This window comes from Mytilus galloprovincialis, chromosome 1, assembly GCF_965363235.1.
Source record: "Mytilus galloprovincialis chromosome 1, xbMytGall1.hap1.1, whole genome shotgun sequence".
Lineage (NCBI taxonomy): Eukaryota > Metazoa > Mollusca > Bivalvia > Mytilida > Mytilidae > Mytilus > Mytilus galloprovincialis.
Window position 1 is genome coordinate 115,204,730 of NC_134838.1, and position 21,910 is coordinate 115,226,639.

Below are 21,910 nucleotides of genomic sequence, written 5' to 3' on the forward strand. Positions count from 1 at the left end.
GTAAAACTTTACCTATAGCTCAACCTGTTTTTAAAATTGACAACACAATAGGGACATTTAAATTGACCAGTTGGTATTGTTAGATTTAAATCTACCTTGATGCTACCTGTAAAGATTTTTATACACCTAACCCAAAGTTTCAGCATGCTTTTTTCCCGAACTTTTTCTTACCTAGGATTATTCTATTAAAAAATTGATAGGGAAGAATATAGTTTTGGTTTTCATTGTTTTAAATCCCTGATATATATAATTTATCTATTTTTTACCTAAAATTCTAAATCAGTAAAAGATTAAATTAGATATGTATTACTATGTTTGAAAATTAAACTGTTTTTACACACTAAATGCTCCTTTATATTTTAACCCTTATATATAGTATTGTCCAGCTGCCAGTGAAACAAGAAATATCTGTTCAGGTGTTTACAGTTTAAATTTTCAGATGGATATGTTGTTCATTTCTTCACATGTCCCTTCAAGATTCTCATTTTGGATTATTATTTGCAATGTTTGAAATCTTTTGGTGTCATTGTGTATACAATATTGGATTTATCTTATTTGAATTCACTTCTTAGATTTTTTATAGCAATTTTGCTTCTTAAAATGTGATGTGTTTTTTTCAAGATTTTATTGTCATGAAGGACATCAAGGAGGAAATAATTTATTCAAACTGTTTTGTGGGGCTTACATATGATGTTGTACATGTAAAATTCGAAAATAAGTTTGGAGTATACCTTGCTGTGTTTTTTCTTTGAAATCTATTATAATATTAGTGGGACTTTTGTGCATAAAATGCTGTGTTTGCTCAAGGAAATTCAAATTTTCATACGATGGGATTTAGTTATGTTAAAGATTAAAAAATTTCAAAACTGGAATTCAAGTAGGAGATATAGTGTGAGTTCATCCAACATGTTTCTGTGGCTTTAAATGTGATTTTAAAAACATTCCTTATTAATTTGGGATCTATTACAAACTTAAGATGATTTACCATTTAAATGGGATCTTGGAAATGAAATAAAATGTTGAATTAATGCAGTGGATATAGTCTAATCTAGTGATAAAGTGAAAAATGAAAGTAAAATATTCTAAAATATTCCTAACGTGGGGAAATGTTTTAAGTGAATGTGAAATTGGAAATAGTCATTATAAAATTCTGGATCAAATATTGTTTGATTTGGAAATTTATAATAGGAAATGAAATTAAATGTTTACTGTGGATATAGAAAAATCAAGTGATATATAGTAAAAATATAAATAAAATATTACAAAATATTTGTAAAGTGAGGATAACTATTTGGAATATAGTAATGGAAATGATAAAAAAAATTTACAAGATTCTGAATTATGTATAGATTCTGCACCTGTTAAATTAGGATGTATATCATGGGAAGTTAATCAGAATTTATACTATGGATTTAGAAAAAAATCTAGTGAAGTAGTGAAAAATGAATAAAATTGGGAATTATTTAAAAACTTTGGAATTGTGGATGAGATGTCAAATATCAGTATAAAAAAAATAAATGAAATTGTTTATTCAAATATGATTTTGATGTTTCATAAAGTGAGTGAACTATTACGACTGGATTATTTAGGGTATTAAACACTGCTAGTAGTGGCTATGCAAACATTAAGATGAAATGTAGTGCATTTTAGGCCATGCAATTTTAAATAAACTGCAAGAAAATAACATATATGATATAGTCAGTCTTGTTTGGCTTGATAACTCCTAATATTTTGAATGACAGTAAAATAAAAATCTCTCAATAGAATAATCCTAGGTAAGAAAAAGTTCAGGGAAAAAAGCATGCTGAAACTTTGGGTCAGGTGAATAAATTTTTTTACAGGTAGCATCAAGGTAGATTTAAATCTAACAATACCAACTGGTCAATTTAAATGTCCCTATTGTATTGTCAATTTTAAAAACAGGTTGAGCTATAGGTAAAGTTTTACAGTAACACCTATAAGCAACTCACTGTAATATAATAACAAACAATTTTGAGTCATTGAATTATTAGCTGAGAATGAAAAAAATCTGATAAGCTATTTAAAGGTATTGAACTAGATGGTTAAACTCTTTTATGTAATGAACAAACAATAATTACATAAATCTAAAACCAGATGTTTCTTTTACCAATAAAATGTTGTTTTGTTATCAAAATATTTTTCACATACAAATTATAAAGGCACTTATCATCAATCAGAATTTTATCACAAATACTAACAAATCTGTGTGTTCTCTATCAATATTATAAAGTCTACCAGTTTCAACGGTAGGACAAAATGCAGACAATCTATCTATATCTTCAACAGTATGGCTGTTAAATATAATTAACAGGTGTATTTGGATACAATTGTACGTAATTAAACCAAGAGTTCCAAATGGTAAAGTTGAAATCATCCCTTCGTAATTTTACGGACCGTTATGGAAATCAGTTCTTTAAGACGTAACTCGATACCGTTCCCTTTTCACAAATGTGACTTACCGAATTATACTATTTACAGGGTTTGTAATAACATTAGTAACACGACGGGTGCCATCTTTGGCGCAGGATGTGCTTACCCTTTCGGAGCACCTGAGATCACCCCAGTTTGTGGTGGGGTTCGTGTTGCTTAGTCTTTAGTTTTCTAAAAGAGGGACGAAAGATACCAAAGGGACAGTCAAACTCATAAATCTAAAACAAACTGGCAACGCCATGGCTAAAAATGAAAAAGACAAACAGAAAAACAATAGTACACATGACACAACATAGAAACCTAAGGAATAAACAACACGAACCCCACCAAAAACTAGGGGTGATCTCAGGTGCTCCGGAAGGATAAGCAGATCCTGCTCCACATGTGGCACCCGTCGTGTCGCTTATGTGATTACAAATCCGGTAAATAGTCTAATTCGGTAGGTCACATTCATGAAAGGGAAGGGGATTGTAGTTACGACGTAAGGAACATATCCGATATCATTTGTGAAACGGTTATTCCATAACGGTCAACTAAGTTGTGTCTTGTGTGCTATTATTGTCTGTTTGTCTTTTTCATTTTTAGCCATGTCGTTGTTTATTTTCGATCTATGAGTTTGACTGTCCCTCTGGTATTTTTTGCCCCTCTTTCAATGTATATATTTTCCCCTATAAGAGCAAAAATAGCACAACCAAACCACAGAATTACCGTTCTATTACTCTTTTGTCATGTCTTGGAAAACTTTTTAATTCTATTTTGAACACTAAAAAGTATTCTATTTTAAATCGTAAAGTTTCAAGTTTTTAAAGTAGATACTTTGGTTTTAATTACTTCCCCCTCTCAAAATATTATTCCGTTACCAAATACAAATGCAAGTGCAACTTTGATACTTGACCATGTGCACTTATCAATACATCTTATCTACAAATTAAGTATTATATTTTTTTATAAATAGTAATATAATTTGTATGTACGTCTACATTTCCTTCTTTTAGTCTAAAATTGTCGCATCCTGGTTCACTTTTCTTCCAGATTTCTAAATGGCAGGTACCATCATGTGGTTATTGCTCTTTCATGTAAATGTATTGACAGTTTTGGCAATTGGAAACAACGGTAGGTTTATTAAAATAACAGTAATTCAAAAACAGTTACAACTATATTTCAAAGTAACATTTATAATAGAAGTATTTTATGCAAAGTTTCATAGGATGTTTAGGTGTTAAAAAATTCAAGCAGGTTTTTGATGCATTACTTTTTATTACTAACTGTTCTTTGGCTTTTAACTAGCTGTCAGTAACTGCGAGTACTCTCTTATCGTACTTTCTTGTAAATTTGAGCTTTTGATACTATTTGTAATGGTTTTTAGTTATTAAATGTTTACTTGTTTAGGGTAATATCTGGTCTCTATTTCTTATATATTCCAGCTTTGATAAGTGTTTGGTATGGCTAATTTTTCACTTCTTTTCTCGTACTATGGAAAAATATTTCCGTTCTTCATTCAAAAAGTAAACCTTACAACAAAATTATTTTCATTTATATGCGTACCTTATTTTATTTGGCGGCTTTTTGTTCAAGATTACTGTTGTTGTACAAAAATTGTATAACATCTCACAGCGGTATACTACTGTTGCCATTATCTATTAACCCCTTATTCTATTGATTTTGTATTTACATAGTGTCATTCATCAAATTCATTCGTTAAGTGTATGTTCACATATGTTAATAAAGGTAACAGTAGTATACTGTATACCGCTGTTTGAAACTCATAAATCGATTGAGAAAAAAAACAAATCCGGGTTACAAACTAAATGTCTTTGGATTTAGTGAAGGTTGGTAACTATTATAACGTTTAAACCCGTTTGTTTGCACCTCCTCTAAGTCTGGAATCTGACATTCAGTAGTTGTCGTTTGTTGGTGTGGTTCATAAGTGTTTCTCGTTTTTTATAGACTAGTCACTTTTGGGGCCCTTTATAGTTCGATGTGAGCAAAGGCTCCGTGTTGAAGACCTACAATGTTTACTTTTACAAATTGTCACTCGGATGGAGAGTTGTCTCATTGGCATTCATGCCACATCTTCTTATACCTATTATAGTAAATTGTTCCTGTGCATTTTTTTATTTAACGTACCACGTGTACAATTTAGAATCAAAATTTGACTATCAATTTAAAATTTAAAAAAAATGTAATATTCCAGAAAATTATTATTTAGATCATTTGATCAGCTATTGTAACAAAACAGTTTAATATAAAAAGGTAAATATGTAATCGGTAAATAAGCTTTTCTTATAATGAGCTTTTCTTATATTTCATTCACTACATATATTGACTAAATAATGATAATTGTGCATCACTGTATAGATTGAACAATTGGTACTTACTTGTCATTCATGAGACAGCGATCACTTGTAACCTACTTGAAATACACGAGTGTATTATTCTTTCTTCATTTAATGTACTATTAAAGAATATAATGGGAAATTTAATCATGTTAATTTTAAATGCAAGAATGTTTTACTGCCAAATAACAAAATGTGCAAAGAAAAAATTAAATTAATTCTGATATCTGTTTTGTAAACTAGAGACATATCTATACATGTATATAGATGTCTCTAGTCTCAATTACTTTGTTCACATTCCATTTAGCGTCATCATACTTAATGGTAGACAAAACAGGTTAGGCAAATCGTATTTTAAAGAATTTCAAAATGACAAGCACCTTACTTCTTTAAGCGATTTTTCCTGCGAAAAAGCATCCAAAATAAATGAAAATTAGATAATCACCTTGTGGAAATAATCTACAGTGCACATGTTTTGTACAGAAAGTAAAGAGTATTTTCAAAAATAATTTTCTGTTTATCAATATATTTACTGTTTTCTTTTTTATGTAAATTTAATTTAAAATACCAAGTTGATAACCGTCTAAACTAAAATGCTAGAACTGTGAAGATTTCAGTGATTTAGCATGACTTGATGGTGCTTGTACCCGATATATGTGCATTGTATTGTCAAAAACAGCCCATATTTATGTAACAGAAGCATTCTACTGTTCAATTAATAAATAAAAGTTTACATTTTAACAATTTTGTAAAACTGCTATATTTTGGGGCCAAAAAGGGGTCTTACCGGACCTACTCATTTAGTGTTAGTATTAGAAATGTTGTTATTTATGAAATCAGATTAAAAAAAAATCTAAGTTAATTAAGTTAAAGACCAAATGTTCACCTGGACAGACGTGTTCACATGGTGTCTCTTAGTATGGTGACACTCTCATATTGTGTGATGGTTGTGTTTACTGGTGATGTATTTTCCAAGTTACATATATTAGAACACCACACCGCCGACTGGGTTTTATCTGCTCGGACTCAAAACTACAAGCTAATAATAAAATGGACACCTAGGAAGATAGCAGAAAGAGAGAAGTGTATATTACCACCTAGCAAGAAGTCCCATTCTGAAAGGAATAACCGCAAGCTGAGGGCATTTTTGGCTAAAAAGTCCGATTCGAATGCAGATTGGAACTCCCGATCTGTACATTGACAACGTTATTACAAAAACTGAAGAGATAGGCATTACCGCTAAATCCACAGAGACAGCGTCGGCAACGAACGCACCGGCTAAGGTCGACTCTAAGAAATATAAAGCACCGCCACCACCATCAGCCACATCATTTGCTGAAAAATCCCGGTTGCTCTGCCGTTTCCCGATAGTCAATCGACAACCAGTAGAGAAGGAAAGGAACACCGCAAACGCAAAAAGGGGGAGATAAACATATAAAAAGTTCTACAAAAGACTAACTTACTTGAAGTGGAAGGAGAAACAATGATACTACTACCAAATAGTGACAATTTACAACATGAACAGATAATGAAACTAGACAAGAAGCCTTCTTTAAAGATTTCAAGAGAAGCCACGACCATAAGTTAGATATCAGAGATAAGAAGAACTTTTTCTACTCAGAACAACTAGTGAAAGATATCGAAAAGATAGCAAGACAGAAGAATAAGAATTTAAATTTATATAAACAAAGGTCGATATAAACAACGCCTTAACCCGTAGTTATACTTTTTTGTTAAGGGGGCGAAATATGCCTACCAGACAATTAAAGAAAAAAAGTTAGAGACTATATTAACAGGAAAACAACAAAAACTTTAAGAGAAAGAATTTTTTAAAGTTGATGTCCAGAAACAATAATTGCAACACTGAGGACTCAATATTGAGAAATAATATGTGAAATGATGTGTATGTAGGTCGTTTACGCCAAAATAGACATATATCAGTGTGACTTCGATCTTCACAAAGTGGGCACTGTGTGATAGCATTAGGTACATTTGAGAAACATGTTTTAGAAATACCTACTTTCTTCTAAAGAGTTCCATGGTACATGTAGTATGTGTGAGGAGGTGGAAACAAGCACAAAACTGTTAAATATTAATGTGTTTGTTTCTATTATTAATATCTGTAATATATATATTTATGGTGATGAAGTTTGTTCTATACTGGTATATCAGCATGCTTTCCAATCTCATTAATTTATCTATTAAATAAAAAAAAATGTATTCATTATGAAAAAAATAATATTCTGACAATAAGTCAATATTATGTCAAATTTCAGGTTAAATAAAGAGGTGTCTGGTTAAATAAAACCTCAATTAATTGCACACAATTTCAAAGCTATATCATACAAACAAAGAATATACTTGCCAAAAATCCACTAATTGACCCTAGAGCGATTTGATTCGTCTATAACGAACCAATGTGAGGGAAGGTCTACATCGCGGAAGTGGGAAAAACACAGAAGGGTAAAATTGAAATTTTTAATGAGTGATTTCTCTTGAACTGCTTGAGTTAACCTGATGTCGTTTGTTGATGTGGTTTATAACTGTTTTTCGTTTATTATTTTTTTTTTATAGATTAGACGGTTGGTTTTCCTTTTGAAAGGTTTTACACTAGTCGTTTTGAACACTTTATAGCTTGTTGTTCGGTGTGAGCCAAGTCTTCGTGTCGAAGACCGTACTTTGACCTATAATGATTAACTTTTACAAATTGTGACTTGGATAGACAGTTATTTTATTGACCCTTATAGCACATCTTCTTATATCTTGAAAGCTTAAAAATATTATTCTATAGTATAAACAATTTGAATTTTGATACTCATTATTTCGACAAAATTGACCGGAAGTCTTATTTAGCGTGATTCTGGTAATGCAATTTCGAATCTCTAAACTTTAATTCCTGGAAAAACCCATATAACTCCTCTTGTCAAAAAGTCATATGAAACTTCAATTAAAAAAAATTGCATATGATCTTTATAACTTAATCGCTAGTGTTTATTATAAAACTTATGGACATATACTTTTTCTCAAGAAAATTCTATAAATTGTCAAAATTTAGAAGATCTTTTTTCTTTAATTGTCTGCTTCCAGTAAATAATTCGCCGATATGTTTTCCGTATGCAAAGAACTCAGCGTGACCTTTTTCGTAAAAATTCGGTGATCGCAATAAGCATGGATTAGTCATTGAAATCTACTTTATCGTATCGTACATTTAGACAAAAAGGAACAAGTCTTGACCAGAAGACTCACTTGTATATAAATGAAGTAGTCAAAATTTAAAAATATGAACTTTAATTCACGTGTTTTGTTGCCAATAGAACTTAAAGGTAAACAATTTGATCCAGTTGCTTCAGTTTGTTTCATCATCGTACATAATTTAGCAATTGAGAAACAATTATGAGTAATAAGCTTGAACAAAAACAAAAAAAAAAAAAATCTACAGAAAATAAATGTCCTTAATTGACCCAAGTACCATCATTACGAAACATGGCAATGTAATGGGAAAACATATATAAATCATGAAGATTTCAAAATGGGGAGTAAGTACAATTCGAAGGTGTCTTTGGCAATCCATGCTGTAATGTTGCATTAGTATGTTATGACATTCTTTGATGCTTTAACTATTTGCTACAAAACATAAAAGGTACACGCTTATATTCAGCTTATAAATTTCAAATAAGTGTGCTTTTAAGAAATGATTTGAAAGGCAAAAATGAAGTGTAACATTTTTAAAATATGAAATCTTATGTATCACCATTTCCTATTCATATATTACATTCAATATTTTCACCCAATGCATCTTGGCTAACGATACAGTCCCCTCTTATAGCAGTCAATGATTTCCAGCGAAATTATGAAGAACAATGTGACCCGTTGAAAACGGATGATGACAGCTTATGTGGATATAATATTTTCGGAGACAAGGGCTGATACATTAGGTCGAAATCCAAATTTAAATCACCAACGTTGAATGGAGCTTCGCTAGGGAAGGATTATGATTCATTTTAATTGGAACTATATGTTATGTTCCATTTTTTTTAAAGTCCCAAACAGCAAATACCAACCAAAATTAATCAAATTTTATTACATGGGTGATCATGTCTCTTGTCGACTGTGAGTTTTCTTAAAAGAGGAGTCCTTTTAAGTTTTTCCCCAAAATATTCCTCGTCTCAGATCCATTCAAGTGTCCGTGTACTAACTTATAAAAATGTGAGACATATTCCCTGTTCACCTAGTTAATATAGATATTTTTGTACTCAAATTTATAAAAACTTGTATAAAGAAAATAAAAAAATAGATTAAAAATTAGACTTAATTTAAAATACAAAGTGAAAGAGATACCTAAGAGAATCATGTGAATGTATGGGGTGTTGCAGGGGGAATTCAAAGGGACAATATATTGCTTTTCTTTTTCTTTATTTTTTTGCTAGTATCTATAAGGCTTAATATAAAAGTTCGCCTTGTCACGTGGAAATTTATTTTTAATCTGTAATCAATTATTTCTTGCATTTCATTTGACAGAATATTTAATTTAAGTTAACCTTCGATAAATGTTTATAGAATGTTCAGTTATGACCATGGACCGAATAAAACATGGCTTGTGCCAAGTATTTCTCTTTTTAAATTAAAGATAAACATGAGAAATTCTGCACATTTTTTTAAGGTTTCAACTTTACAAAAACTTATAGAGGGAACAATGATGGCATAAGTCCTATTATAGGAAGCTGCACATGCACCGTTGACCATACATGTACTCTCATAATAAGAAGACAAAGCAAGCCATACTCAGTGGGTTTTTTTTTTTAGCTATTTCTTACTTTTTCTCCCTATTTCTGATATTTTACTGTATATAATGGAAAACTGTTTGATAAGTAATCCTTTATCAAATATACAGTTATAATTAAAGGATATTATTTTTGAAGCAAAAACAACAAATTATTCACTAAAAGAAAATAATTGCATGTCCCTTTCTGGAGCGCGGCTTAAATTTAAGTTTAACGTAAGTAAACTGCCTATGGATAATTCATTTAGCTTGAACACTTCAATTACTCATTCATAATCACATTTTGTTTTTACAAAAAGGAAACTTATAATGAAAACAAAGAGAAACATCGTTGGTGTTTATCATCTTAGAGTCAACTGTTGTATCGTTTTCAACTTTTTATGCAGCTGAAATGAATATTTGATTATATATTGGTGAATTTATTTGTCCACACTATATATTTTATCATGATGCGGTGTGATTTGAATTTTTCGAAGAAATTTTGATCAAATAGCTGTAGATATTCGTCATACATTGGACTATATTTTTATAAAACTTTTAAACTGGTTAAATAATAAAACTTGACACTAATGGTTGAAATCAGTATTTCACAGAAAAATAATCACATTCAGTTTACTACAAAACAATTGTTATGTGTGATACTACCAAAGCATAGTACGTGACATAACGTTTCATAATAAAGAATTAATTTTGCCAGTTGGAGGAAGATAACCCTACATTTCATTGCAGAAGGTTTTGTGTCATAAACATATATATTGGGAGCTAGTTTTGTTAAGCACCATTTTTTTTAAAAAGTTTTTATATAAAATGTTTTATGAAGCTTGAGGTATCATGGTTATTCATGATTGTAAACATGAAAAAAGGGTTGAAATTTGGTTGCCTTACTTCCATTGATGGTTATTATCTATATTCGATGAAATGTTATGAGAAATTATGTCTGTAGTACTGGACAGGATAAAACTTGGTGCTTTCACTCCTAGAAATAAACAATAGCAAAGTTAAAAATGTAATAATTAAGCATTACACATATTGAACATGTTAAACGATGGATCTCATTGCTACTTGGTCCTTGATTTATTGGAAAATTGTACTTCGTGATGTTTTGTGCAATTACTTATGAACCATTTGACCCATGCTCTTAAAATTATAATGTGTTAATAGTGATGAACAAAACTGCTATAAAGTATGATCTTAATGATTTAAACTTTTGCCAATTTAGGAGTGATGGATATTGATAGATTGACAATTGGTCCCTGATATATTGGAAATTTGTACAATATGTTGTTTCCAAGCAATTACTAATGAACTGTTAATCCAATGCTCTTTAACTTTTTATTTGCTGTTACCATGATCATTGCTTACATAATGGTGCTGCATTTTTATTTTTGCCGTTTCGGGAGTTATAGTCTCTGATAGATTTTAAAATAGGCACGGAATGTTGCAGGCCAAAAAGCCTGAAAACGCGTTTCAAGATTCAGAAACTGCAGTCAATTTGACTATTGTTGCCTATTATCATGATATTTATCATACATGTAGATAGATAGAAACTTAAATAAAGAAAAATGATGCGCAGCTAAAGATTAAAAAAAATAAAGATTCCAATATTAGCAGTCAACTCTTTATAGGAGTTATTTTCATGTAGTTTAATGGAGATTTTTCCCAGTTTTGCATTTTGGGGACAAATTTGATGAATAGACAAAAATACAAACAGCAAAATTATCAGCCATACAATTGAAGATTTTGTTTTCAGTCATGAATTATATTTTAGACTACAATATTGGAGAGTGGCCATTTATTTGCCATTGTTGAATGTGCAATATCTAGGTGTGTGTCACAGGCTGTTTAGTCCCACATAATGACAGAAATAGGGATTACAATCAGGGGGCATGAATTATATAAATAAAGGTAACAGTGCTATACCGCTGTTCGAAATTCATAAATCAATTGTGTTTACAAACTATACCAAGGGAAACACATCAACTATAAGAGGAAAACAACGAAACAACAGAAACACTGAGGTGTAACAAAAACAAAAAACAATGCAACACACACAGAAACGAACTATAAGATAATAACTGCCATATGAAGCTTCTTTTTTTTATAGATTTTAAAAACCTGGATGCATTTTACATTCTATGCAGATACATAAAGTAACAATGCTTCCGTCTGATATATGTACATGTTCTTGACCTCATTTTCACTGTTCATTTACTGCTGCAAAATGTTTTCGGAGTTTTTTTTTGTCAGATGTGAAATACTCACTTACTACTAGTAATATGATAACTTTATTTAGTATAGGTATGGGATCCTTTGAATGTCTACATGTTTGTCAGACACCGTTCTTAAGATCTTATTCCATTGATCGATGATCAAGGTATTTTTTTTTGTGGTTAAGTCGGTATCTTAGACACTTTAAGATAGGTAAATTGTATTTGGTCAATGTTAAGTTTTCATTTTTTCCGTAGTTTATTAAAAACTATCAGCAATTATAGGTACACTATATTGAATGTAAGGAATGATTGAATGCTGTGAATGTTGGCTGGTAGAGTTCATCTGATTTGGACCTCGTTTCTATGGTACATTGGTAAGGTGTAGTTGTCTTAATTAGGTTTATGTAGCTTACATGTATGCTACAAGTAATAGGCTCACTATATTTGGTGAATTGCATGATTGTAAGGTGAACATGTGTGTGTGTGTGTCAGGCTTGGTTTCTCGAACCTTGCCCTCTTTTATATTATATAGATCAGTCATTGATGATGTTAAGTTTATGTGATATTTATAAAATTGAAATTGAAAATGAAAATAGGGAACGTGTCAAGAGACAACAGTCCGACCATAGAGCAGAAAACGGAAAAAGGCTAAAATCTAAAAATGGATATTTTAATAATAGGCCTAGGAAATACAGAATCTTCTCTTTTATTGTAAATTTTGGTATTAAGCTTCCCGTTTAAGAAATAGACATCAGGATTCAGGAAAGGGTAGTATTCATTGTTATCTTTAGCTTTATCTAACGTCTGTTCAGCAGGATAAATCTCGTTAGTGAACCTATATTGAGAGCCAATACCTTATCGAAATATCTAAACGTGTTGTTTATTTTTTATATCATCTATTGATGGATCATTGTTGATTTACGTCATAAATTGAAACTCATAACAACACAGAAACATGTCCGCAATAGGTGGTGCACAGTTAGTTCCCATTGAAATTCCGATAATTTGACGATATAGCGTAAAAACTTTCATCTATTAAAATTTCAAGTGCTGTATCGTATCAAAGCAGGTATAATTGACATAGTTCTTTTGTTTCTTGTTACATTACTAAAAAAGACCTAAAAGAGTTTGAACATATATATTCTCATTTTGACTTTCTAAATGCCCTTTTAATTTGGTATTTTTCGTAATGATATTATGAGGCAAAGTGATATATAGGGTAGAAAATCAAAACTTTGAAACTTACCTAAGTTTTTAGTCAGGAAAATGGCAGTTGTTATCTAAGAGTTCGTTTCTATGTATGTTTCATTGTCATTTGTTTTTGTTGCACTTCAGTGTTGCTGTTGTTTTGTTTGATGTTTTTCCTCGGTTTAAGTTTGTTCGTGGATTTGTTTTCTCTCAATCGATTTATGACTTTTGACCAGCGGTATACTACGGTTGCAATTATTTAGTTACATGTACTTTATTGCAATTTACAATACAGCTCTGACTTTATGGTTTGGATTGTTTTACATGACCATTAGTTAAAAAGTCAACAATGATACTAATTTATATTATTATTCTTCGCGTTAAAATGCCAGATTTTGATTGACTAATTCGAGGGAGACAATTTAATTTATCCAATGGCTGAGCGCGAGACAGTTTCTTTTAATGTCACCCTCTGGTGAAAACCAACAAAAAAAATGATAAACTAAATGACAATGAATTTAATTTACAGCGAGTTATTAAAATCAATGATTAAGTTCTACTATTTTGCAAAGAACTCTTTCGTTGACTGTTAAATAAAAAAAAACATATTGCTTCAATTCTGTTGATTTTCCAACACCCGTAACGTTGTTATGTACGAGACGTCAAAATAAAGTACTTTGAATTTAAAATTCAACTGATAAAGACAAGAATGAAAGGACATTTAGTATAATAGATTAAATAAGACATAGCTGAAATGGTGATAGAGCAGATTGGTACCCCTCGAAAAAACGTTGTCAACCTAGGCTTCCCCCGGTTGACAATGTTTTACCGGCGTAACAATCTGCTCTATCGCCCTCTCAGCTATGTGTTATTTATATAGTGTGTTTGTAGATAAATTATAAGAACCAGTTCATTTTCCAGTTTTATATGTGAAGTTGCTCCCAGTTTAACATACCCGTAACTTAAAAACGTGTTATATTTTATATTGGTAATGTAATATTGCTGTAAGTAGGCTTTTCTGTCTTTTCTTTTCAACAGATATTTGTTTTCCCTTTTAGAAACTATCTTACGGGGCTATTTAATTATCGAACTGTAGAACTATTTAGTTTCTGATAGGTTGCAATTGATCAACGGGGAAAAGTTCATTTCTGAATTATCGTGAGGCAAAGTAGTATATAGGACAGAAAAATCAAAACTTTGAACATATTCGAAATCCCCAATACAAGCATATAATTTATCAAATACTTCCAACGAAGTTTTGACACTCAAAAAATAATTAATTCCCTATTTTCAAAGGCCTTATTTGAACAATTTATTACCAGATTGTACCAAGTGTACTAGTAAGTAGAATAGACAGTTTAGTAGTGGAACAATTGTTTGAAGACGAATAAATCTATACTTGTAAGGTGTTTTGTGCAGCTTCGGAAGCCAATGCATAGTTGAAACTTTCATTGTATTTGGTTCTGCTCGTAAAGAAGTAGCTAACAGTTTGTTACAGTTGTCATTTTCCGAAAATGGAATCAGTTGGAATGTTGGTGAATTCGTGATTCACGTTTGAAGAACCTTAATGTAAAATTTACGTCAAACAATAATGACTTTATCAGCCGAGACAAAAACAAATTCCTAGGAGAGTTCTTTTAGCTTATGTTTGATACGAGAAATAGGGTTATTATGGTTGTTTTTATGGGTAAAATGTTTTTCAAAATGTTGTGTACGTTTATCAGATATGTTCATTACTGAATTAAAATAAGAATCAAAGGACTTCTTGTCAGTTTTGTCTTGTTTCATCCATGTCGAGCAGTAAATACGGAGTAAGTCGTTAATGATGTTACGACACCCATTCCAATTCTCAATTGACGAGGGCCGATATTTAGGTCCTTTACTGAGGAATGATTTCAACTCTCGGCCACTAACAATGTTAAGGTATCCTGTAATAACATTGGAACTGGAACCTTACATAAATTCGGTTATTTACATCTTTACATGCTTGTCTATAATTAAACACATATTTCCGGGTTGATTTTTTTTAAACATAACAAATAAGAGGGAGTTCAGTTTTTTATCAAAAGAGCCATGAATTTGTTCTTTTACAAAATGATCATTAAAAATACCGGCAGTATTTAAAAGAAAGTCAATTTTTTTTTATGATCTTAAGGGCGATCAATTTTGGAATACAGTTTAGAATAACAATATGCAATTATAATTTGAACGATTTTATACTTAAGACTGCAATATGGAATAGAAATTAGGTCCGAAATATTTGAACTGTTGGTACGAAATTTTCTTTAACTGCGATTAATTCTACACCAATGAGAACGTTTTTTACGAAAATTTTTAGAAACTTAATCCAAAATGTTAACAGAATCAGTTCTTGGTGTATTACCAAGTCCTATGATAGTGTCATTAAGACCGATAGGATAGACTGTCTGTACTTTTTTAAATCAATTTAATTCAAATATTTTCCATGATCGTGCAAACTTTGAATGAGATTTACCAGGCTGCTTATTAACTACATCTTAAGGTTGAACTGTACATTTTTTAATAGTAATATTTTGCTTCTTAAAAGATGTTGATGAATAATACTTTTGAAAATATAGGGCCTTTGAATACAATAAAGATGTGCCTGCGTGCGTTTCGATAAATAGCGTCCATTTTCTCCTACGTACTGAGTATCATTTATGGTATAACGCATTTTATTTGTCAAATTTCTATTATGTCAACATAATTCATAATGTTTATTCCGTACCCAAAATTAACAGAGCCTATCAATCATTTGTATTTCAATGATACAAGACAGCGAATGTAGCATCTGGAGTTCAAAATTTGAAACGTCAACTTAGCATTGCAATGATAAATTTTGTCCATTATGTCATGGATTTAGTTTCAATTAGCCTGTTTTTCAAAATAAGTTCGGAGCTACTACATGCATTATTGAAAAATTAAAACAACATTACATTCATAATTTTAATACAAGAATAAAACATGACATATTCCTTATTGTGGCATTTTAATGAAATATAAAAAAAAAAGAAGATGTGGTATGATTGCCAATGAGACAACTCTTCACAAAGAGACCAAATGACACAGAATTAACAATTATAGGTCACCGTACGGTCTTCAACAATGAGCAAAGTCAATACCGCTTAGTCAGCTATAAAAGGCTCCATAATGACAAATAAAACAATTCAAACGAAGAAACAAATATGTCTGTTCGGATTGCCGATAATGCAAAAACATCAGAAAGCGTCCTCCCTGTCGACGCGTCCATCTTCTATGTAGATGATAATATTGATCATGGTTTGTATTTTCAAAGTGGATTAGCAAGATTTAAACATCGGTAACTACTGTTACGATTAATTTGAACTGTACCTATAAATTGGGTATAGTCAATCAAAATTGAAATTCTTGCAAACCGGCCGCAACCTACGGAGTCCGCAGAGAGTTGTTGCAAAGAGTATTTTATGTGTAGGCTCACACAATACGCGGGATTGAATTTAATGCCCCAATCAAACGGACGTATGTGTTCTTCCCACACAAATAAACAGACGTTGTTATATTTCAAAAATATGGCTATTAACATTTGTGCCATGGCCAACAATACGGGTACCAAAGAGTAGTTAAAGCGTTGATCGGCTCACATTTGTAGTATTAAAAGAGTCACTTAAAAATGAAATGTGCTTTAGTCAACGCTTTTTACATGTACCGCAATAGAGCTCCACAAATAAGCCTAAAACGAAGATTATTGGTATATTTTTGCATAAATAAGACACTCAATAATAATGTCCATTACACATTTAAAAACTTTGCTGTTATAAAAAGTGGTCGTCTGAAAAATTGACAGGATGTAGTTTCCATAAATTTTATAATTGTACTGTAGTTGTATTGCAATAACCTATAATTCATAATGTTTACAGACCGGGAGACGTATAGCAATCACTATGTGTACAGATATAAAAGATCTGACCGATCTTTTTGTGCAACGAGACCAGGAGAAAAATGTTGTCTTGGAAATCCGTGTTGTAGTGTAAAAAAAAAAGATGTGTCATGCTGCTGTGACGAGCATTGTTTAATTGAAAATGATTGCTGTCCTGATTATATAAGAACTTGTCAGGCAGGTAAGTTAAATATAATTTAAAAAATATAAGAAACAAACATTATCTTTATGTCTTCGACAACTGCTGAATAGAATGAATCTAGATAACCATATTAATGTACATCAGTCAGTGCTTTGGGATAAATGAAAGGAAATGTGTTCTATGTGTGTATATGTCAATGAAATAGCAGTCCATTTCTGCCAACTTTCCTGTACACATTTTTATCATATATATTTTAAAAAAAATGATTAATATATATATTTGATGATAGTGATTTGGTCACTTCATCCGTATGGGCTAAATCCCATCTATTGCAAGACATTCCAATAATAAAACAAAGCATTCCACAAGAACTACAATAAAGTATTTTATGAATCACATCCTTAAAAGTTTGTGTTTTTGACAATATCATAGTAAAGCTACAAACGACTATATACATTAAATTGCGAAATACCTATGCAGCAGCAGTAATAAGTAGACATGTTTCAGAAAAGAAAACATTTGTCGTTAAAGAGTACATGCGAAATATACAGAAGGAGAACTCAGTCGCAGAGACTGTGTGTGTGTTATGAGTTACAAATTCCAGCCTTTATATATTATTTATCATGTCCAACTCACATAGTTGTATGTTTTAAAGTATTCTATAAGTTTGACTTAAAAATGACTTTAACTCCGAGGTCCCAGGCCCGGATAAAGGAGGAGGCAAGTCATTTTTCTTTTAATTGACGCAATCGTTTATTTTATTTTTAGCGCAAATTATACCATGTAATTTTAAAACATGTGGTGCAAACGTAGCATCGGAGAGAAAAAAAGTTGTTGCGTAAAAGGGTGCATTTTTGGCGAAAACGGATTTTTCCCCAAAAAAAACCTCTTCGATGTGGCTTATTGTACAGGTGTTGCACAAAATAAAGACAAGGAACTTTCATAATGTATAATTACTTGAGAATATATATCAAAGTTGTTAGTTACATTAATAAGTATGTTATTTTACCATGTGGATTTTAACAATCCTAGGTCCTTGTAATCAGTATTCTACAATTCAAGACCAAGAGAAAAGATCTACAGGGTACACTACTGACCAATCAACGGATGACATCATAAGCGATGAAATATTAAATAATACATGGTACCAAGTTATCAGTAAAAATGGTAACGAACTGGTGACATATCCTCCTGGAGCCCTACACTGTGGTACACTGAATCCAATCTGGCTAAATGGTAGGTAAATACCCTATATTACTTAAAGAAAAGACAAATGGCCTGATATGCTAACGGTCAAAGTTTTAGTAAATGGGTTAGTTTAAACCTGCTGCATGTGTTTTGCACTTGTCCTAAGTCAGGAGTTGTCGTTTGATGATATAGATTATATCGTTGGTTTCCCGTTGGAATGGTTTTACACTTGCCATTTGTGGAGCCCTTTATAGTTTGCTGTTCGGTGTGATCCAATTCTCCGTGATGAAGACCGCGAACTTTGACCTATAATGAATTACTTTTACAAATTGAGACTTGGATGGATAGTTGTCTCATTGGCACTCATGCCTATCTTATATCTATCTAAAACGATGTTTCCGAAAGGCTCTGTGTTATCGGAATTAGAATAGTTGGAATATTTAACAAATTATATGGACTGTCAAAGGATCACATATTTTGAAAGGTTAGATTCTTTATATGGTACAAGAAATTGCAAAATGATTTTTATCGAACTTAAGTAAGCGAAAATGAATTATTAAATCATATCAACGGCATATTCCAATCCACTGGACTACACCATTTTATACATGGAAACGTTAATATAAAAACATTTAATACGTTTTTTGTATAGATGCTTGTAATAAGCTGAAGTCCGAAGTCCTAGAAAAGCGAACCCTCGGTGATTACCGTTCATTTTATGTGACACTAGCACGACAATTTATTATCGGCGACATAATTGTTTTGGTTCGATGATTTCGTAAAAAAAAGTTAATGAAATGGGCAAAAATTATCAGACATCAGTCATTCAAGCTCTTAATGAGTTTTTGCAAGTTTATGTCTAAATTAATTTATTTGTATGAAAGTTTGAAAGTCTGTCAAGTTTGTGTGAATATGTATCTTAAGAAAAGTCTAAATATAGTATTATCTTTTAATAAGGTTCAACATATTGCAATGCACTTTTATGGTTTCTTTTATTCGTTTTTATAAATGTTTATTGTTATGTTAAAGGCTGGATTTCAAAGGGAATACTTTAACGATTATATTGACATTTTTAATTTATCCTATAGTGATTTATAATCTAAGGAAAAAGTCCGATTCACAAGAAATTAATTTGGTGCGGCCTAAGCGTAAGTTATTTACTTTCAAAAAATCAATGTCAATATGACTGTGGTCTTTCGGAGGTAGCCGTACTTTAATACAAAATAAAATAGAGAAGAGCAATTATTTCCCTGTTTATCTTTATAGGTTCTTTACCTGACATAGATGAAGTAAATATGACCCGAGAGGCATGTCTACAAACTGTCGATGGTATCTGTGAGGAGAAGATTGCTATAGAAATTGTGAACTGCTCAGAAGGATTTTATGTTTATCGCTTACCAAATACCATAGCAAATTCTGCTTACTGCTTCGGTAACTTAATGAACAGAATTGTTATTCTTTATCTATTTTAATATTCCTGACAAAACAGAAAATTAAAAGAACAAAATAAAGAATTGTATGCCATACCTCGGGAAAACATCCGATAATTTCAGTTTGTTGAAATTACCTGTATTTCAAATCACATCTAAGTCTAGATAAAGGCAACAGGAGTATACCATTGTTGAAAAGGCATAAATCGATTGAAAGAAAACAAATCCGGGTTACAAACTATAGCTGAGGGAAATATATCACATCTAAGAGGCAAACAACGAAACAACAGAAACACTAAAGTAAAACAAAAAATAAAACAACAGTGTAACATACACAGAAACGAACTATAAATAACAACTGCAATTTTCCTGACTTGGTACAGGACAATACTATATTTTGACATGCTAATGCCGCTAACATGTTTAACCCCACCACATTCTGTATGTATGTGCTTATACCAAGTTTCGAAATAATGGTATTTGATGTATTTTATAACAATTGCAAGACTATTGATATAGAATTGTGTTAGTAATTAGACAATTAGATGCATTATCTAGCTATGTCGGTATTTCTTCTGAAACAAACTGTAAAATAAATAAATCTTACAAATGTACATACGAATACAAATAAAAAAAGAAAGAATTACAACTACAAACGATAAGACATTTAACAATATCTGATCAGAATTGCAAATACCACATCATAACTAAATATAAGAATGTGGAATAATCAAATACAATGACACGTCTTATAGTAATGCGAATTTACACTCAATAGAACAGTCATATTCGGGAATAGGTTCATGTTCGGTACTTAAAAGACAAGACGAAGTAAATGGTAAACCATAAATCTAAGACGTGGTAGAAGTGTCCTTAGTCAGTTTAGACGAAGACACATCGTATGCATCAACCAATTCGTGATGGTGTCCATAAAATACGGAGTATCATTTTTAATCTTTCCTCCTTATAACTTTGTTGGAGCAGTTTCTACGTAAGAAGTACACTTGTATATGAAGTCCGTATAGCGTGAACATGCTCGAGCATTACGTAAACACCATACGTTGGGGCAGAGGGTATGCTACTGCTGAGAAATGGGAAATTGATAATTAGGAAGTTGAAATCGTTCCGTTTGTCATAAATTGAAGTGTGAAGTCGTTCTTCTGAGTCCATGTTGAGAAAAAAATGAAGGTATGAAGCAGTTCTCCTTGTATCAGTAGTAACTATCCTTAATTTCAAGTTCACTGGGATATATGAGTTGCAAGTATTGGCTGAAATATGGGTTATTCAGTGATAGGACATCATCAAAATATCTGAAAGTCAAAAATTTGAGAATTTCGCAAGGTGCATTTTCTTTTGTCTTTTAGAAAAAATGACTAACAAGAATGTGTCTCCAGTACACGGATGCCCCATCCGCACTATCATTTTCTATCATTTTCTATGTTCAGTGGACCGTGAAAATGGGGTAAAATCTCTAATTTGGCATTAAAATAAAAAAAGATCATATCATAGGGAACATGTTAATTAAGTTGATTGAACCGTGAAAATGGGTAAAATCTCTAATTTAGCATTAAAATTAAAAAGATCATATCATAGGGAACATGTTCATTAAGTTGATTGGACCTTAACTTCATCAAAAACTACCTCGACCAAAAACTTTAACCGAAGCAGGACAGACCGACGGGTGAACAGTCGAACGAACGAACGGACGGACGCACAGACTAGAAAACATAATGTCCATAAATGGGGCATAACAATTACACCACATCCTTTGAAATGTCTCATTTTCAACCATTTACCGTTTTCGGTATTCAGTTGCGGACACTGTTGGAATGTAAAATTATAAATATGATTGGTTTTTTTTTAAATTTACTGATTATATAGTTTAAATTCGTGAATATATTCTACTTTTTATATTAATAATAATATTCAAGGAAGTGGACCTGTGCTTTGTACTGATGGTTTGTCTTCAGAATCCGGCTATTATCCCGGATGTTCTTGTAAGTATATAGTTGTTACAGATAAGTTGAGTATCGATGTTTTGACAACACTTAGTTTAAACAATCATGTATTCCTAAAAAAGGGGACAAGCTAATTTAAAGCACGACTCCGGTTGCGGGATTTTCTCGATGTGTTTAAGACCCATCGGTGCTCTTTGGGTTGGCTGTTGTCTCTTTGGCACATTCCCCATTTCCATTTTCTATTGTTTTCAAATAATTAACATATACTGATTTAGATTATATGCTAGGTAACA

The 21,910-nt window shown here is 31.5% G+C and overlaps 1 protein-coding gene across 2 annotated transcripts in view; it reads left to right on the top strand.

Moving 5' to 3' along the window:
- Positions 1-3,482: 3,482 nt before the first annotated feature.
- The window catches only part of LOC143052694 (von Willebrand factor D and EGF domain-containing protein-like), a 42,232-nt gene continuing 23,804 nt past the window's right edge, over positions 3,483-21,910 (top strand). For both annotated transcript variants that reach the window (XM_076225781.1, XM_076225787.1), the window contains exons 1-5: positions 3,483-3,564; positions 16,880-17,080; positions 18,074-18,277; positions 19,496-19,660; positions 21,591-21,656. In XM_076225781.1, coding sequence (XP_076081896.1) covers positions 3,492-3,564; positions 16,880-17,080; positions 18,074-18,277; positions 19,496-19,660; positions 21,591-21,656 — 709 coding nt within the window. In that variant the 5' untranslated portion in view covers positions 3,483-3,491. The remainder of the gene's footprint in view (positions 3,565-16,879; positions 17,081-18,073; positions 18,278-19,495; positions 19,661-21,590; positions 21,657-21,910) is intronic.